Consider the following 19,323-nt stretch of genomic DNA (forward strand, 5'->3'; position numbering starts at 1 on the left):
ATCTGCAATTATTTAAAGCTAAAAGAAAGGATTAGTCGAGGCGAGAGCTAGGCAAAACAGCCACCACACACACAAGCAGGAGCGTCGCAGAGGAAAGAGTGGCCAAAAACAGCGGAGGGATGTAAATAGAGATTAGGAGGAAAAGCTCTGGTTATGTATATTTTCAAGGAGATAAATTGGGTGTATCTTCTATACAGTTTTCTTTCTTCTCGGCGCTCTCCTTTCATTTGTAAGTTTTGTCATGTGTGTCTAAAACTTAATTACACACTCTTCTTGTGCTGTTCCCTCCTTTCCGCGACGAAAAGGAGAGACACACAGCGAGTGATGCCTTTTGTCCATGCGTTAAGAAGGGGGTGGAAAGCAGCACGAGTGTTTTCAGGCACTAACCTCCCACAGGTCATCCTCCCAGGCCGGGAAGAGGCGCTTGAAGCTCCTGGGCTCCTTGCCCTGGTGAATCTTGATGATGGGCACAGTTTCCTCAGAGCGATCCGTCGGATCAGTGCGAATGTATTGCTGCAAGAGGAGAAAATCAATATGAGAAAATCTGCCGCGCGTTACATCTTATTAATATTAATACATCGCTGCTTTTTATCGTTAAATTCTTTTAGTTCGCACTGGGTGGAGGGAAAAAAACTGCCAAAGATAGTATGAAAAATTCATTGCGAGGCTCATTTTGATCCCACACCAGAAACAGCTTCACACGAACATGAACTCCCCGATGAAATCAGGATGCGAAAAGGCTCATTTTCTCGCCCCGCTCAGAAGTGAAAATGAGTTGAAAGTTGTGCGGAGCATTTTGGTTTTTCCACTTCTGACACAACAGCAACTTTTCATAACATTCGCGTCTCCATCATTTTTCTTCAATTTTCCCTCTTCCACTGCGCCAAATTCTTCGCAACTTGTCTTCTCCTCTTGCCCATGATTAATTTCATTCGCCTCAGATGATATTTTACCATTTATCACGATCACTTTAGAGACGATTTTCATCCTCGTGAAATTGCCCGCCACATATCACGTGAGTGTGGGTTGAAGCAGAGAAATTGTGAGACTTCACGATGTTGAATTGTGCAGAAGAATTGCCGGCATTTTCCCCGCAAATTGTTTCCCGTCGTCCGGCGGAAAAATCAAGATTGAATGCAATATTCTGGACAGTCAACATGATTATGCTCAAACGAATTCATAAATGAATGTTTAATGGCTGTAAAATGCCATCGGGTTGCGCGCAACATACAAATTCTGCCAGTGCTGTAAATTTTTAATGACATTCCATAATTATTTCCATTTCATATTCCCCATCATATTTAATAGCCACATGGATTTATCCTGACTCAAGTGCAATCTGTGAAAAATTATCTCTCATCCTCTAGCGCGCTTTCAATTGCGCGATGATTTCGCAAAATAGGACGCAGATAAGCACGCGCGTTTACTAGCTTATGAGGAAGTTGAGATTTTACGGCAGGAAAGTGAATATCAACGCAAAAAACGCAATATTTCAAATCATATCCTGAAAAAAGTGGCGATTCATTTGACTACTGAAGCACAATTTCTCCACAAGTCATGCTAAATCAATGACCAATTCCACGTCTATCCGTGGAATCATGAATAGTTTTCACGATGAATATCTGTGGATCCGTAAAATGGCAATAAAACAAACATTTGTCAGGTCGTCGCGAGACTTTTCTGCAGAATTTCTAAAGAATGTCACCAATTCCTAATTTCCCCATCCCTTTTCTCCCTCTTGCATCATTGATTTTCCTGCTTGATGACAAAAGAGAAAAAAAATCAGGACAGTAAAAATTGTCACGCATTAATATTGCATATGACAATGTGTTAATTCGACTCAGTGGCAATTCACACAAGCTGGATTTAATTAAAAAGTCGAGAATGATGCTGCACAGCGACAGAATCACACAATTCACACAGAAATATTTCACATTGTTCCACACTTTCGCAGCGCTTAAGCACATCAGCCATATATCACTTGGCTAAAGTCCTGCAATTCACTTCATAAAGTATCCTGACAAAATTCCTAAGATTTCCCAAGAGAGACTTTCACCCACAGCGAATGATTCAGTATATGCAAAGGACGAGGACGAGAAAGCAAGAAAAAATGACCAAGTTGGTGAAATTCATGAATTTGTTTTCAAAACTTATGTGTGGAATTGTCGTTGTGATATATAACTGCCGGATAATACCGTCTTTCGCACAGAACAATCATCTCTCAATTGCTGGGGGTGAAAGTATTAATCAAATTTTATCATGTGGAAATGGATTGTCGGACAGCATGTGAAAAGAGTGCACACGAAAGAGCAAATCGCCGGAGAGTTTTCGCCTTGCAATTTCCAACCCCGAGAGGAGTCTCGTGGGGTTGAAAAGTGAAGAGCACTCTCAAATTCTAGATATGTACAGACAGAGTGAATTTCACTCAGTGACTCCAAATGATTGTTTAAAGAGTCTCGGGATGTTTTGGGTGAAATTTATGAAATCATTAAAAAGCCAAATTTGGGGCGAAAGGAGACGAGAGAAGGATCTTTTTATGATGCTTATTTGGCTCCATTTTCAGCAGAATCATCCTGGATGCTCATGTAAATGGTCATTAATTTCCATTTGGAGTTTTGTGTGTGGAAATTTGCCATGCAAAGCATTATAATGTCTCGCAGGGAATTAAAAGACTGCGATATTTCCATAATACTGGGCAAATTTTCATGAACAACCTTCGCTGAATTACCAGATAAAATCTTCCCAGCTGCAGTCCGCATTAGATTGCCATCTTTGGCTCATAGATCTCGAGACAAGGGGTGAATAAATGTCTTTTGCAGTGAGTTGTGAGAGAAAAATCGGAAAATTTTGCACTTTCATGTCGAACAAAATTATAGGTTAAAGCATATTTTAATTTTATCAAATTATTTGTGCTTTCTCTGAAAAGCACAAATAATAAGTGCTTTAATTCTATTGAATTCAACTTTGGTCTGTTTATTTCAATTTAAAACTATGCAAATTGCAGTCAAGTCAGTTTTGCCCATTTGTGTCTTGCCCCATTTCTAATCGAGATCCTTTGGAATTCATGATGATTTAATAATTCATAGCAAAAAGCTGCTCAAGGATATGATTGCTTTCTGGCTTTTGAGTTATTTATACTAAAGCTGTTCATTGCTCGAGAAATTGACCTAAAGATTTCAAAATTGCAGCTGTTACTATTTAATGTGGTGTTTTAGGCCAGTTATTCGCCCCTTATCTCGAGATATTCTAAGCTATTGTCTCATACAAAATGCCTTTGTGCATAGTAATGTTGTGCAAAACTCACTCTCGCCATGTCCATTGCCTTCTCCTTCTCCTCCTCAGTGGATCCGTTGCCCTCCCACACGTACACTTCGTCCCCGCCGTCGAGCACCATGATGTCATCCTGATCCAGGTCGTCCTGCTCGAAGTGCGCCACCTCCTCCACCTTGAAGCGCCCACTCAGCAGGATCTTGCAGTGGAAGAGACGCGGCTCCAGGAACGGCGCTCCCGGCGGATCTAGTTCGCGATCGTAATCGCCCTCGCCGCCCAGGGCGGCCCAGAACTCCTCTGGCTCCTCGCCCTCGGCGATTGTCTGCGCCTCGGCATCCGGCGACAGCACGCCCACGATGTCCGCCGCCATGGAGCGCTCGAAGTCCGAGCCGCCCTTGCCGTGCCACACGAACGTCCCCTTGGGCGATTCCAGGATGAAGACATCGTCCGAGGCCAGCGACGCCGCCACCTCCTCGAGCTGATCCGCCCGCACGTCCTCGGGACAGGTGCCACGGATGCGGAAGAGACGGGTCCCATCAACGTCATACGTGTCGTGGTCGTGGATGTTCTTGAAGCCAGACGCACGGCCGCCCGTAAATACCACCATCTTACCCTTGAAGATTTTCAGGAAGTGACGCGGCTCGTGACCTGAAAGCAGACATGATAAATTGCTCAATAGCTCTCCCTTCACCCGAAATGCCGGCCCAGCACTCTCACAGGGAATTTTAAATGCTCTCGCAAGAGCAGATCCTGAGCAAAGTTAAACAAAAATATACTATGCACATATAGTAGGAGGAAAAAAGCTCCACTGCCGAATGACTTTCAGCTCCAATTGCAAATGTGCTCTGCGAATTTAATATCAATTTTATACTCGGGCCAATTTTATACTGAACGACAGAAGTGGAGTTTTTCGTGCTTTTTGCTGTGCAGCAGAATGTTTTTCATTAAATTAGTGCTGTTTTATTCAAAACAAATTGATTCTTTCAAATCAATGCTATTTCCCATTTTTTAAAACTTTATTATGGTAAAAATTTATGATATTCGTAGTCAATATTCAATGATTTCAACTGAAATCTGTTTATTAAACTCAATTTTGCGCATATTGAGCCCATAAATTGGAACATTTGAAGTGAAAAATGAGCTTTTTACTGGATTTCATGAGAGCTTTTCATTTGGATAAAATCAATTGGATAAATGTGTTCCAATTGGCAGCTATGGTAATTGGAAAGCATCAATTTTTAGGACATCCTGTGCATAATGGAATTGGGGAAAATTAGTTAGTAATGGTCGCCAAAAGGTCAATTTTACCTTGAACGACGCGCACTTGTACGGCTCCGCCCAATTCATTGTCCAGCCGCACGGCGTGAATGGCGGACGCCGCCTTCTCATCCGTGCTGGAGTGCTTTCCCTGCCAGAAGTAGATGACGTAGCCGTGGCCGCCTCTCTTGTTGTGGTACTCATACTTGATGACGTACGAGTCGCCGCCGAAGAACATGCCGTACAGCTCCGGATCCACCGGCACCAGATCGAAGTCTTCCACGCGCCAGATCTCCACGGAGCCTTCGCCATTGTCCGGCATGAAGCCGATGGCGCGGCCGCCGCTCTTCTTCATCTTGTGCAGAATGCTGGCGTCGAACTCATCGTCAATGGCCGTGTCGGAGTCGTCGTCGTTGGCGGCGCGGATGAGTCGCGAGTGGGTCATGCCGCGGTCGCGCCACGTGGAGAAGTACTGCTTGAAGGGCGCCGTTTCGGCACTCTCCACAATCCGCTGCACCTGAGTCCACGACGGATACTTCTTCGACGTGAGAAAGCCTGCAGAGAGCGACAAAAAAGCGTTCATTCGGGCGAAAAAATCACGAAGCGCAGTTTGTGGATAATTGAGTTAATCAAGACAAAAGGGTGGCGAATTGAATGAGTCGCGGAAAGTTTTATCGATAGTCGAGGGTGGAAAATACACCCACACTTGCAATGTAATGTACAGAGAAACACTTGGCCCGAGAGATAATTGGCATTCGATGAATGGGAAAATTGAAGCTAAACTTTCCGACAAAATACCCATGGCATTTCCGTCTGCCGAGAAGTTTGCAGGCTGAGTTTTTGAATCTGGAACGTGCCAGAAATTTACATTTTTTGCACAAATCTTCTTTGAGGGCATCTTTTGCAGATGGTTATCTCAAAAGTGCAAAAGATTCCTCTTTCTTGCATAGCGAGTGTATTGATTTTTCCCGCGCGCGCGGAATGCTTTTGGCCATGTACACATAGCATAAAGACATCATGTCTCTTTGACGCGAGAAATTCATTTGAAATTGCATTTTATTTTAATTTCTATATCATTGCTAGAGTCAAAAGAGCTTAATACACTAGAGGATTGTGTGCAGCAGAAGCTTTTTGCGGACTTTAACATAATCAACGCGATGTTTGTCTCTTTGCTTTCCCAATTAGTGTGAAAGACATAAATACAGACTTTTATGAACTCCAGCCAAACTATAAATACTGCACAATTGTTCCGCAACAGTATAAAAGTGTCTCTATCCAAATTTATCGTCAAAACTGCTTCATAAATATCCACTGCTGAAGTGAGTGAAAGAACAGCGTCTGCTAAGCTGGCAATATATAATGCGGAAGAGCTTCCACAAGATGAATATTTACCCTGAGCGCGAGAGATGGCTTGGCTCTTCTCCTGCTGCGTGGCTCCGCGTCCGACCCACACGAAGATGCCGGAGCCCGTGTCGAGGATGAAGCAGTCCTCCGACTTGAGGAAATCCTGCTTCAGCGGCTTCTGCGACACAGGATCGACCTGGAGCGATCCGGTGGCGTCGGAAACCTTGTACAGCGTCACACTGCGCTCTTCCTGTCTCTCGAACGCCTCGTCGTCCTCACCAGCAGACTCATCGGGCACTTCGCTGGGCGATCCTGAGCCCAGAACCTGGAAGAACTCCTGCTGATCGGCTTCAGAGCTGAATTCGTCTGGAATTGGCAGAGAAAATTCATCAATAATTGGAGAATATTGGGTGAATTTCATAATTTGCTCCTTTTTTAGTCATATATTCATGATCGATTTTATGATATTTTTCTAGAAAATGAAAGTTGTAGACAAAAATTAGGTAAACTCAGAAGATTCTCTTGAGTAGCTTTATTAAATCACATAAAAGAGTTTAAATTTCTTCATTTTTCTTTTGCACTTCTCTGTTTTTTTATTCACATGCAAAACGAATTGCAAAAAATCAAGTTGAATGCCAGAAAAAATTCAATTTCATATTCAAAAGTTTGTTTATTTGATGAAAAATCATGGATTTTCTTCTGTTCTGCAGCTTGACACAAGAAAATTCGCAGAAACACACTTGAAAGCAAGTTTAATGAGCATAATTTATTGGATTTACGTCAAACAGTATGAAAATTAAATGAATAAGTAATTCTCCATTTTTTCTACTTAAAAAAAATTCTCTTTTAAACCGAGGAAAATCTTTGCAGATTCTCCAAAATTGAAGCCAAGAAAAGTATATTATTCCAGCAGAATTAACCACAAACCGCGTTGAAAAAACAAAAGAGGAGAACAGAAATTTATCGTGATAATGAAAAGTTTCTGTGAGAAGACAAGGTATAAAGTAGCGAAGCATTAGCATAATAGCTTGTGAAGAACAACGTAAGTAGAATTGAAGTTTCCGCAGCTAGAATTTGGGTGTGGGTTTTGCATTGCGGAAATCGAGTATCTGCAGAAGGCAGCGAACCGGAAAGCCGGAGATCGTGACGCTTATTGGCTTCGTTAATGAATTATTTGCGAGGCGCGAGAAAAATCCCCAATGCGAGAAACATTCGCCCATATAAACATGCACAGATGAGTATTTTTATTTTTGGGACGACGTCGGTTCAGATGGTCGGTTTTTATAGGCTCCATCCCGCAGAAAAAATGGCATCGAATGTACAAGACACTGAGCCATAAAACTGTTAATCATCGCTTCGCACCTCTCGTGCAAGACGCTCGCATTTTCCAAATTCAATTACCAGCGAACAGCGCTCGCCAAATGACTATAATTGGAGTGTAGAGATGATTTCCAGACAATCAAGTGAGAATCAAGGCTCCAATGATCAATGAGCATAAATCATGTAAAATCATTTGGGGTGAAAATTGTATTTAAATTATATTGTTTGTGTCTAATGGAGAGTGAGACGAAGTACAACATTGGCAATTTTCTTTTCAGCCACTAATGGCGCCCTTTCTTCAGACGCGCGCTCCTTTCCAATTTTCATCGTTTTCACTTTACGGGCAGAAGTGCATGGCATGGTGGGAAAACACATCAGTGATATTAAGCAATTTCCCTGGGAAAATCAATGTGAGACATAAAGATAAATCTCAAGTGCCCCACAGCAAATCGATTTTTTCCGCACTGTCTTCCTCATGTTCTACATGCGGTGAGCGATTCACATAAATTCATATGAAATTCCCACAAGAGCGTCTCCAAAGAAAATGCGGCGCAAGGGTCCATCAATTTTCATGAATAATTAATTTGTTAATATTTTTAATAGACACAACGATAGGAGAAAATCTCGAGTGTGCATTGTGAAAATGTTCATTTAGCAGATTTTCATCGGGCATCACATAATTTCATGGCATTATCATATGCTGGGAATGCAATATTCTGTCCAAATTCACCATTATTGCCAACTGTTCGCACATTCGCCACCCATAAAATCATAATTAAACTCTAAGCCAATGAAATATTATCACGAAGGCAATATGTGAAACAAATTATCTAATTCTTCCCAGAATTTATGTGCGCCACTAAATCGCCTTTAATTAAATGATCTGCAGTAACTCACCGATGATTTGGACGTTGGCGCGTCCGGCGTGATCCTGGTCGCGGATCTGATTGGCCGCACTGATCGCCTTAATCTTCTCCACGCGCTTCGCCTTCTTGCCGACATACACGAAGATCTCGCGACCGGCGTCCAGGATGAAGCAGTCGCCCTTGTTCATGGACGACACGGACAAGTTCACCTGGCGCACGCGGATGTTGCGCTTGCCCTTCACCTGGAACAGCCTCTTCTCGCCGGCCGCGTTGGTCTCCGTGGCCCTGAAGCCGCTGGCCACGCCGCCGGGCAGATAGCGCACGCCGTTCTTGAAGTAGCCCAGGAAAGTCTGCGACTCGTGATCCTGCACCTCGCGGTGCTGAATCGGAGCGCCGTTGAGCTGATCGTCCAGCTGAACAGTCAAGATCGCGGCTGCACCAGCCTCGTCTGCGGTTGTCTCCCGGCCGAGCCAGAAGTGAACGTCCCAGGACAACTCCTTGCTCTTGGACTCCTTGGTCTAGAGATGTTAAACAATGCGTGAAACCGACGAGTAAAGTAAAAAAAATTAAAATACACAAAGAAAGAAATTTGTTAAAATTGTTCCTTCATTCCATTTACAAAGCTTGTCACAATTTCTAGAGAAGATTTCTTTCTTTGTGGGCGGAGCGTAGAAGTGGGCGTGGCTTGGGAAACACTTTAAAATTGCATGTGTTGACAATAGAAATGAAGCATTTCCAAATGAAAAACAAACAACTGACTAATAATTTAGCTTTACATTCAAGCTGAACAAAATCTAACAATAAAATAATAGTAAATTTCCAGCGAAAAAAACAATAACGAAATGTTACATGGCTGTATCAAATGTGTTTTCAATTAAATTGAAAACTAACAAAAGAATCGGGGAAAATGCTGTATGCGAGAATTGGGTGCATTTCCTCCTCTTATATCATATACGCTTTATTTTCCATTTTCCATTTACTCCAGTGCGGAAATATAGGTCAGTGACGTAAAATAATTTTCAATGGTTTTTCAGGAGTAAAAGTGGCAAATGTCAAGCAACACGAGAGGCGAAGGATCGTTGTCGTAAAATTTCGAACGTGCGCTTCAACAATTTCACGAGTTTTGGGAATTAAAGCCCAAAAGTTCTGTGGAATTAAAGAGCGAACTTGCTTGGAATGCGACTCGTGAAATTTATAGTTCATTTACAAGACAACATTGCAAGTTCAGAGGGTGGATTAAGTAATGTTAATTGATATGCAAATTGCTGTGGTAAATTGAATTTATGAAAAAAAAAATTACACTGCAATGAATTCTATTTACTCTGAGAAATGCTGGTGGAAAAACCTCCACATTTTGCACGCTGTGACACAGAGACAGCTAATTTGCAGTTTTTCCTCCGAGGAAAGAAAACACGTGAGTTTTGTTCATAAAAAATATGTTCAGTAGCAAAAGTTTTGCCTGCAAACGAGATGCAATAAACTAATTTCGAGTCTATTTTTGAGGGTCGCGTGGGAAAAAATTGTGATGAGTATTAAGTAAATTTGTCCGCTGTAGCGCAAATATTTTCTCAAATTGTGGCGGAAAGTTTGGTGGAGCAGCGGAAAAAGTATACTGTGGAAAATTGTGACGAAAATTGCGGAGGATTTAACTTGAAAATCATTTAAAATTAATGGTGCAGAAGATTCAAGAAAGTTGCTGAAATTACTTTTAGCCTTCTTCCGCCATCAAGAGAAGAATGCCACTAACATTGCCAGATAGCATTTAAAAGGGAAGTTCAGCCAGAGTTGTTTGCCATGTACATTCTGTTTGGCCGGAAAGCCCTTGCTGGAAAATTACTGGACGACTGAGGAAAACTAATTCTTCTAATATAGAAAAATCGCCTTCACCTTTGGACCTGAAACTATGCAAAATTCATGCTAATACTCACATTCAGGACAATGTACGAGTCTCCCTCGTAGAATTTGCCATAATCATTCTTTGGGTACGCCACAGGCTCGAAATTCTGCAGGCGAGAAGCAATGTGGAGAGGAAGAGAGAAAGAGAAAAAATAAGAGAACATTTCATGACAATTCCCCAAAATAATGCCAGTGGTTTGGGGAGGAACTCCTGAATCATCCCACCAAATTCTCTATGCGCATGAACTTGACCAAGACATTCGACGCCAAAATTGTACCTCACACTGAATTATGTAGTGTTTGTTTATTTTTGTGGAGGTTCAATTGGATGATGAAGAAAAAACCCCATCACATTTTATGCCTTTTTTTATACTGTGTTTCGACTACACCGCTCTTTTCCTCTCCATCGTTAATGGTCCATGACTCAACGGTGTCAAACAGTCGCTACATTGTCTCTCTATATTGTATTGTTTTGCGCCAAATACATTACAGCTCAATAAGACGATATAAAATGCAGCTGGAACGATCATTAGAACTTGCATCGTAGCATAACAATTGTATTTCTTGTTTGCCATCTAATTGATTCCGTCTCTCGCATTCGCAACTGCTTCTCGATAGAGAAGGGAAGTCTACCAAATCGTCAGCGACTAAATAGATACAGTGTAATCAACTATTGACACATCTATTATTGCCGCTGTAATGCGCAGCGACTCAAAGAAATCGCTTATTTCACGCCACAGAACTTCGACTATTTGGGCGCAATTTTGGGCGATACAAAAGGCCTGAAAGATTGACTCACCATGTGCTAACAAATCGTTCCTATCATCCATGAATTCGCCAATACAGCGTGGGCACTAATTATAGGTCCACTGCAGGTATCCGGGGGTAGGTAGTCTGGGGCAAAATCAAAAAATATCAAATATGGCGTTTGATTGCCTATCCATTGCCAAAACAAAACCCCCAATATGAGGCCCCTCCGCCGGATCCTAGGGATTCTAGGGAACTTTATCACTTTCTGGGCTGGCACTAATTATAGGTCCACTTGGGAATTTTCACTATATCTTAGCGAAAAAAAATCGGAATATTCTGAAAATCATAAGGATCCTTCATTTTGAGCCCAGAGACCATTTACCGTCGCCACACCCCGCCTCGGTCCTCCGTGGACCGCACTGTTAAAAGTCTTTGCCTAGTACTACGTGATCGCCCAATATGGCTCCTCCGCATTGGGGCGGGGGGCCCAATGGCCACAAACTCCTTCATAGGGCTTGATTGAAGCCTCTTGACCATAATTGGGATTTCTGGCGCCGATACCCTTTCTGAATCCTGGCCTTAAGCACTTCTTCCAGGGTCTTTTTCTGCTTCTTCGGGCCCAAACCACCCCAACCCCCGGACCACCCCCAATGAAATGGGGCGAAAAGTTCTTGGGACACTTCTAGGAAACCCGAGGACCCTAGATCCGGGGACTGGTAGCGCCTCGAAGGGAGCGCCACACCGTGGAATGAGACCCATTCGAAAACCACCTAAAAGTGTATGGTTTTTCATTGAATTTCAACTGGCTCTCGTTCTACGTTAGGGCGCTCCCTCCGAGGCGCTACCCATCCCCGGATCTAGGGTCCTCGGGTTTCCTAGAAGTGTCCCAAGAACTTTTCGCCCCATTTCATTGGGGGTGGTCCGGGGGTTGGGGTGGTTTGGGCCCGAAGAAGCAGAAAAAGACCCTGGAAGAAGTGCTTAAGGCCAGGATTCAAGGCTGGTATTGGGGTCAGATAGCCCAATTATGCTCAAAAGGCTTCAGTCTTGCCCTATGAAGCAGTTTATGGGCATTGGGCCCCCGCCCCATTGCGGAGGAGCCATTTTGGAATATCGTGTTATGCAAGGCAAAGACCTTTAACAGTGGGGTCCACGGAGGACCGAGGCGGGGTGTGGCGACGGTAAATGGTCTCTGGGCTCAAAATGAAGGATCCTTATGATTTTCAGAATTTTCCGATTTTTTTTCGCTGAGATATAGTGAAAATTCCCAAGTGGACCTATAATTAGTGCCAGCCCAGAAAGTGATAAAGTTCCCTAGAATCCCTAGGATCCGGCGGAGGGGCCTCATATTGGGGGTTTTGTTTTGGCAATGGATAGGCAATCAAACGCCATATTTGATATTTTTTGATTTTGCCCCAGACTACCTACCCCCGGATACCTGCAGTGGACCTATAATTAGTGCCCACGCTGTACGACTGATTGAAGGCGATAAAAATTACGCTCCCACTGTCACTCAAGCGCGAACGCGTGAAGTCCCAGAGATAAAAGCTCTTATCGCACCCCAATTAACCATCTTCGAAAAGGTGGAGCATAAATCTACAAGCGATAGCGATCACTCGGGGATAAAATGCCTTCGCAAGAGCGCTGGAAACACTGTCAATTGTGTAAGTCCGTGCGAATTTCGCAATTCCACGGCAATCATCTATTTATATCTATCGTTATCACTGGTCTCCACCCTCGCCAGATGCTCTTGCTGGGCCTGGTCAATTTTTCACCGAGTCCAAGGGTGGCGCTCGAGCTATTTCTGCCACGCACTCGCGTGATATTCAATGTCATCAATCAACTATCTCATTATGCCCAGCATGATTTATTCAGCGTGTCTCCCAAAGATGTTTCGCACATGTTTAACCAGCTGAACCGAATTTGCCAACCATTGTCCGTTCACGCCGGCCAGAAAGAGTTATTGAGAGCTGTGAAGCAACATTTGTTATCTTGCAATTTGGATTTTTTTTTCGCACTGAATTAATGCTTAATTCTAGCTCCTCTTGATGGTCGATTTTTTCCCACAAATCTCTCTCATTTTCCAATCTGACGCTAAACACATCAAAGCAGTAAACAATTGAACTCACAAGAAGTAATATTTCAGCATACATAATTAAAAATGACTGAAATAGATTAGTGTAAACATTGTAATGAATTAAATTACTTTCATAAAGTTCATTCAGAATCTCAATTTTTTACAACTTTTCCCTTGCATTTGACAAAAACTCATATTGAATTTTTTGGTCTCATTCCCACTTAATTTTCGACGAGATGGAAAAGCAATCAGAAAATCCGGGAAGTCTTTGTGCTGTGAAGTTCGTGCTGTTTGAAAGCACGAATAATTTAATTTACAAACTCAGTACTTAAAAGGGACGTATGAAAAAATTCAATGAGAAAAAATTCTTTCAAAGAGCTTTCATTATATCAATCTTTACCAAAATTTCTATCATAATCTTTTAATAATAAAGAATTTGTTCGTGCTTTTCAAGTATAAAAGCTCGAATAAATTGATTTTTATAGGAAAAAACTCAACCTGGTAATCATGCTTTATGACAGAACAATAAAAAAGAATAAAATTGTATCCTCAAAAAATTACATTAGCAATAACGCCAATAACAATGATATTGGGGGAAAACGCTATTATTGTGACTATTTATCTCTCATCCATATATAAAAAGCGAATACACTTTGTGAACACAGACATTTCTTGCTCTGGATTTGAGCCCAACTTTCCCTACTCACACTTTCCACCTTTTTTCCTTTGATTATCTATAATTCATGACTTTTGAACTTCTTGCCAATGTTCTAAAATAAATATTTTATCCATCTCGAGTTGGTGGCATTTTTCATGAAATTCATTCGCCCTGGCGATGAGTCAAGAAACTTTTCTGATAGTGTTTCACAAAGTCTCGCCTTTTGTATGTTGTTTGTCAGTTATGCGACGCGAGAGCAAACTTCCACAGCAAGAACAGGGAACCTTGATAGGGGATTTTTTGCACCCATGTCTCAGCAATTGATTCACTCTTTTCTCGTGCGCTTCCGCCAAGAAAAACTGCTAATGTGGAGCAATTTTCGCGCGATTCCCTAATAGCTCCGCACAATCACTGTTTGATGACACAGCCGAGGAGTGATGGTCTCGCGTCTTGAGTGGGTGTTGCCCTCAAGAGCTGCGCTCGCGGGGCGCTTGTCAATTACAGCGTCTTCATGAAGCGCGAGATTATTTTGGGAGTCTCTCTTCTGAATAAACACTGTCATCTGGATATTATCTACAGCTTCTCTTTGATCACACGAGAAATTATCGTGTTATGTAAGCAGAGAGCATAAAACCGGCAGTATTTGAGCTGCATTAATAGACACAAGCGACCTTCTTTTTCTCCCTCTTTTCTGCATCCAACCTTGGATTTTTTGGAGCTTTTCCTATCTTTATAGCGCCTAATCTCATTGTAAATCTTCACGCGTGATTCTCTTTCACTTCACCTCTAAACAAAGCATCTGAATAAGAATAATGTATGAATAGCCAAACTTCCCCAGTGACTCAGATTTCCTCGCAACAACACACTCATTCAAAGTACGTTGAACTACATTTCGAAAATAACATAAATTTCGAGCGAAAAAAATGTCTCAGATCCAAAATACTCAGAAGTCTTCCTGAAAACTATTATTAATTTCTGAGTAGAAACAATTTATCATGGAAAAAAAACGCGATCGCATTGTTGGCGCTTTCTCGTGTAGCAATTTTCCACCTTGTCGCTGTTGCGTGTGTACGCAACATTTTCCCATGATCTTGAGAGACTCTCGCTGAGACGCGCCACAAAAAATCACCCAACGAACACAATAAATTGCTTCTTCCGATCAGTTTCATTCGCGGCAGGTGATAAAATGCCAATTTTTCCATCACTTCTTTCATTGCCAGCACTTTTTGAAATAGTTTTACATACAAATTCGTTTAGTGTGATTCGCCAAATCTTTAAGCAAAAGGTTATTGTTTGAAAAAAGAGCGAGTGAATTAATGCAAAAAGCTATTTTTGGCTTCTCTGTTGGTTTTTCCAAAGTTCTGACTAACTTCTTAATGTAATTTTCAGTCATAATAAGATTTCTTGATTTCTTTCACTTGAATATATGCAAACTTTTATCCACAAATTGTTTAACTGCCAATCAATCGTGTTCTGGGCAATAAATACAGAAAAAAGCGAGCTCTGGAAAGGAAAGTTAAACTACTTTGTGGCCAAATAACTCCCCCTTGATTGGTGGTATTTTGATAACTTCTTCATCTGCGCTGATCATTCACCGTGTGGGATTTCCCGCCGTGCATTCTGTGCTGATTTTTTTCCGCCGATCGCACGGCTAATTTACTGCCCGCACTCGCGAGACACATTTGCATATTTATCGCGCCATGGAAAGTGCTCTATGAGTTCTATTTTCGCGATCGCTTTTACCTCAACGCGCCAGATTTCGAGTCCTTTGGCTCTGCCGGCGTTCGCGAACGCTGGATGCATCCTTGCTCTGGTCTTGGGCTCCTCGCGTGACAGTGGTCGGATCTCCGTGGGCGGCTGAACGACCCTTGCGTGGACGATGAGCACAGCGAAGCTGGAAGGCAGGGAAGATTAGACTTGCGCGCGCCGCGAACACGTTCACAGTCCGCGAATACCTCAGCAGAACTGCCGCGCTCAGCGCTCTGGCGTGGCTCATGGTGGGATTTGGTGGCTGACTTCGGGCGCAATCGGCTCTTGAGACTCAGCTGCCGCTCGTTTATCTCTCCAGAGACTCTCGCTGATAACGTCCACTTTTCCAGCAATCGCACTTTCAAAAGTCCGCTAAAAAACAGAGAAAGTCACAGGGTGATCTTCAAAGAAGCACGCAAAAAGCAACATCTTACTGCAATTGAAGAAAGACTAATAAAAATTGTATAAAGAAAAGACATTTGCAGTCCATTTTCTTTGAATTTTTCAATTTCTTAAAATTTCACATAAATTTCTTAAATTGCAAGATCATATTATAAATTATACCATAAAATTCATCAAATTGATGAACGGAAGTTCAATAATAATAACTTGGATAGTTTAATTCACCTAAAGGAGCTTTTACGGATAGAAATAATCAAAAAAGAATAGCGGTCAACGTTGTAAACTTGAGGTGAGGATTATAATGAAAATGGGAAACTTTCCTTCACACCCGCCATAAAGACAAGAAAATATAATTTGCGGGAAAAGCGCAAAGTTGTTAACAAATTTGCTCTTTCAATTTTCAGTCGGAGCTTCTTCGAATTCTGGCTTCGCGAAGTGAGAATTTAATTGCTTTGTAGTTTATTTGAGATGAAAGAAATGCCATTAGTTTTTCTCACAGAATATAGTCTAAAGTGAGGATGTTTTGGACAGTGTGTTTTAGATTTATTTTTCCAAACTCATGGGCTAAAAAGAAAGGAAACGTCCTTATTTTTTCAATTCAATTCAATTCAATTTTATTGAGCAAAATTTTTAGGGCCTACCCCTCTTACAATTTGCTAAAGAGAAATTAAAAAAAAACGGAAAAACAAAGACTAAGAATCGACAAGACAATAGAAAAAAAAAAAAAAAAAATGTATTCAAAACGTTCAACTATGATGGGTCACTGACCAGTTCAGCAGCCTGAAAGTGCTTCCTGATGCCCCCGACGGTCTCGCGCGCCTCACGCGGGAGGGCATTGTAAAGCGACACCCCCCGGACAAAGAGGGTACGGAAAAAGGTCTCATGCTCAGCTCGAGGAACAAGAAGTCCCCGAAGCCTGGTCGAACCACCCCTCGTCAAGAGTGAAGCCAGATATCCAGGGCAGCCGCTGATGGAAAGACGATCTAAGAAAATCAGGGCTCGCATTTGCAGGAAGGAGGACAGGCTGCAGCCCACCAGCACATCCCTGTGGGCAGAAATGTGATCGCGGGGACCCAGTCCGCAGACGTACCTGACACAATTGTTAAATGCTACAGTCAGCCGACGGAGTGTGTCACTATCCGCCAGGAAGAATAGCTCTGCTCCATATGAGAAGAATGGCATAATTAGCGCTCGCACGAGAAGCAACCGAGTGTCGTAGGGCGTGATGTCCCGATAGCGTCTGAGGACGTAAAGAGAATAGTTGACCTTGCGGCAAAGGGAGGTGGCATGATCAGACCAGGATAGTGTCGAATTAAAGACAATACCAAGGTTTTTAACCTGATCCGCATAAGGGATAACTTCACCGTTAAGAAGAACGGTGAAATAAGGAAAGTTAGCACTCCTTTTTGAGAAGATAATTGCCTGCGATTTTTTAGGATTTAGGCGAAGCCCATTTGAAGAGGCCCAGTGCCCGATTCGGGAGAGGTTATCATTTAGAAGTGTGAAAGCACAGGAAGAGTTTGAAGGATCACCTTCAACGTAAATCTGGAGGTCGTCCGCATACAAATGATACGAGCAACCACGCAGGACAGAGGGCAGATCATTGATGAACATGGAGAAGAGCAAAGGACCAAGAATGGATCCCTGACCAATGCCCCTTCCTAGGGTGGATGGAGAAGATGTGTTTTCTCCAAATTTAACAATTTGAGAACGATCACGGAAGTAGGATCGAACCAAGGCTATAGCCGAAGAAGAGAATTTAAAGTGCTTGAAAAGCTTGTAGCAAAAGAGATCATGATGGAGGCTGTCAAATGCCTTTGTGAAATCTAGTAAGACCAAGACAACAAAGGAGTTGCGATCTAAAGCGGAGGCAATGTCATAGTTAACCTTGAGCAGAGCCGAAGTAGTTCCATGACCACCTCGGAAGCCAGACTGATGGTCGGAAAGTAAATTATGAGAGAGTAAATGACAGGAGATTTGTGAGTGAAGCAGAGCTTCAAAAGCCTTGGATAGAGTCGGAAGGAGACTTATTGGTCTGAAGTCAGAAGGAGCAGTGGGATTAGAGGTTTTCGGAATTGGAATGACTAAAGCAAGCTTCCAAGTATCCGGAAACGAGGAAGTGGTAATGATATGATTAAAGGTCTCCGTGAGCACTGGGAGAAGAGTCGGGAGAATGATTTTAACGAAGGCAAGAGAGACGCCATCACACCCCACGGCACCCGATCGCACGCGGGAAATGGCACCCGCAACCGCCTCCTCGGAGACACAGCGAAAGCCAAAACCCTCCCAGGGCGCGGCAGGAAGAGCAGGACAGGTCACCTCATCGGCCAGAGCAACAGAGGCGAAGTAGTTGTTCAAGTCATCTGCAGAGAGAGTGACACCGACAGAAGCATTCACCGACGGACGCAGTCCAAGCTTCTTAATATTCCCCCAGAGCTTCTTAGGGGGCAAAGATGGATTTAGGTGTTGAGAAAAATGAGATTTTATTATTTTATTTTTTCTTATTTTATTATTATTATTTTATTATTTTATTTTTTTTTTTTATTTTTTCGAGAAGTTATTCACGTGAAAAGTTTAGAAATCTTCCGTTGAATCGTTCTATTGATTGTGGGAAAATTGAACACAGAGTAATTTTGAAAGAAATCCAGACCAAAACAACCCCGCTCTGCGCTATTCGCAATCTCCGTCAATTGCTGTGAGTTTTGAAGTTTATATTTGATTCTGATAAGCGCTGAGATGTTGGCCTCTTCAGGGGCTTTTCAACAATTGCTGTTAATCTGCAACACGCCAAGTTTTGAGGGGAGACTTTTGACCAATATTTGATCAAGTTCGGCGTTGCCAAAAGTGGGTCGAAAGCCACCAAAAGGCGGAAGATTGTGTGAGTTAAAGAGGTTTGAAGGCAGAGAAGTACTTCCAACACTAAATGGATATTGACTTTAAAATTTTTATCTTCAATCTGACCTGTGACGCAACTTCAGGAGAAACTTTTCGCCTTCTCTCTCTCTCTGGGGGAAAGAAGAGAACATCTTAAAGTCCTCTTCGACTTGTGTGACTTTTTCACAATTCCAAATTCAATTTCCGCGAGTACAGTGGAAAACTGGACGAAGGGAATTGGACACTTTTCCGCTGCTGAGAGAAATGTTATGATGAATTTTTATCATGCTCGTGGCGCAAAAATCTCACTGAGACACTTTGTGTGCAAGACAACATTTCAATTAGTGCGGAAAATGGGAAAATGCGGCAGGAAAACGTCGAGAAGAGTGTGTTTGTTGAGTCACTCGAGAGGAATCCCGCAAACTCTCGACGAGGAAGTGCAGAAAAAGGAGGGAAAAAACCGTCTGCATCGTCGATAGAATTCTTTTGATGATGGCCAATCGATCGAACCGAGGGAGTCTGAGAGGTTTCACGTGAAATTGGATTTCCTCCAGGATTTCGACAAAAGCACGCGTCTGAAACAAGGACGAAATGATAAACTTTGCCAGACATTCGATGAATGAAAGAGCGCGCAAGTGGATTCACAAGTTAACCTTTTGTGAGGCGGTTTTCCTCAGAGATTTTCATCACCTTTTCTCGCGCACACTTCACACTTTTGAAGCTGTAGAAGCCGATGTTAAGCTCACGATCGCTACAAACTGACTGAAGCTGGAGAGAATCAAAGTCATCGCCAAATAGGAGCAAGACTAGATGATAAATTACAAAATTATGTATTCGAAAAATTGTGTAAATACCATTAAATC

The 19,323-nt window shown here is 42.5% G+C and overlaps 1 protein-coding gene across 2 annotated transcripts; it reads right to left on the reverse strand.

Moving 5' to 3' along the window:
- Positions 1-132: 132 nt before the first annotated feature.
- Positions 133-19,234, reverse strand: LOC132258686 (gelsolin). 2 transcript variants are annotated; one of them, XM_059756105.1, is made up of 9 exons: positions 19,151-19,234; positions 15,391-15,556; positions 15,179-15,329; positions 9,986-10,060; positions 8,089-8,575; positions 5,920-6,237; positions 4,579-5,082; positions 3,305-3,918; positions 133-513 (listed from the first exon to the last, which is right to left on the reverse strand). In XM_059756105.1, exons 2-9 carry the CDS (start codon positions 15,429-15,431, stop codon positions 376-378), a joined length of 2,328 nt encoding a protein of 775 aa, XP_059612088.1. In that variant the 5' UTR covers positions 15,432-15,556; positions 19,151-19,234; the 3' UTR covers positions 133-375. The 2 variants fall into 2 exon arrangements, with proteins under 2 accessions (XP_059612088.1, XP_059612090.1); XM_059756107.1 differs by having other exon boundaries at positions 19,114-19,226.
- Positions 19,235-19,323: the final 89 nt, after the last annotated feature.

This window comes from Phlebotomus argentipes, unplaced genomic scaffold (genome assembly GCF_947086385.1).
Source record: "Phlebotomus argentipes unplaced genomic scaffold, Phlebotomus argentipes genome assembly scaffold_4, whole genome shotgun sequence".
Taxonomy (NCBI): Eukaryota; Metazoa; Arthropoda; class Insecta; order Diptera; family Psychodidae; genus Phlebotomus; species Phlebotomus argentipes.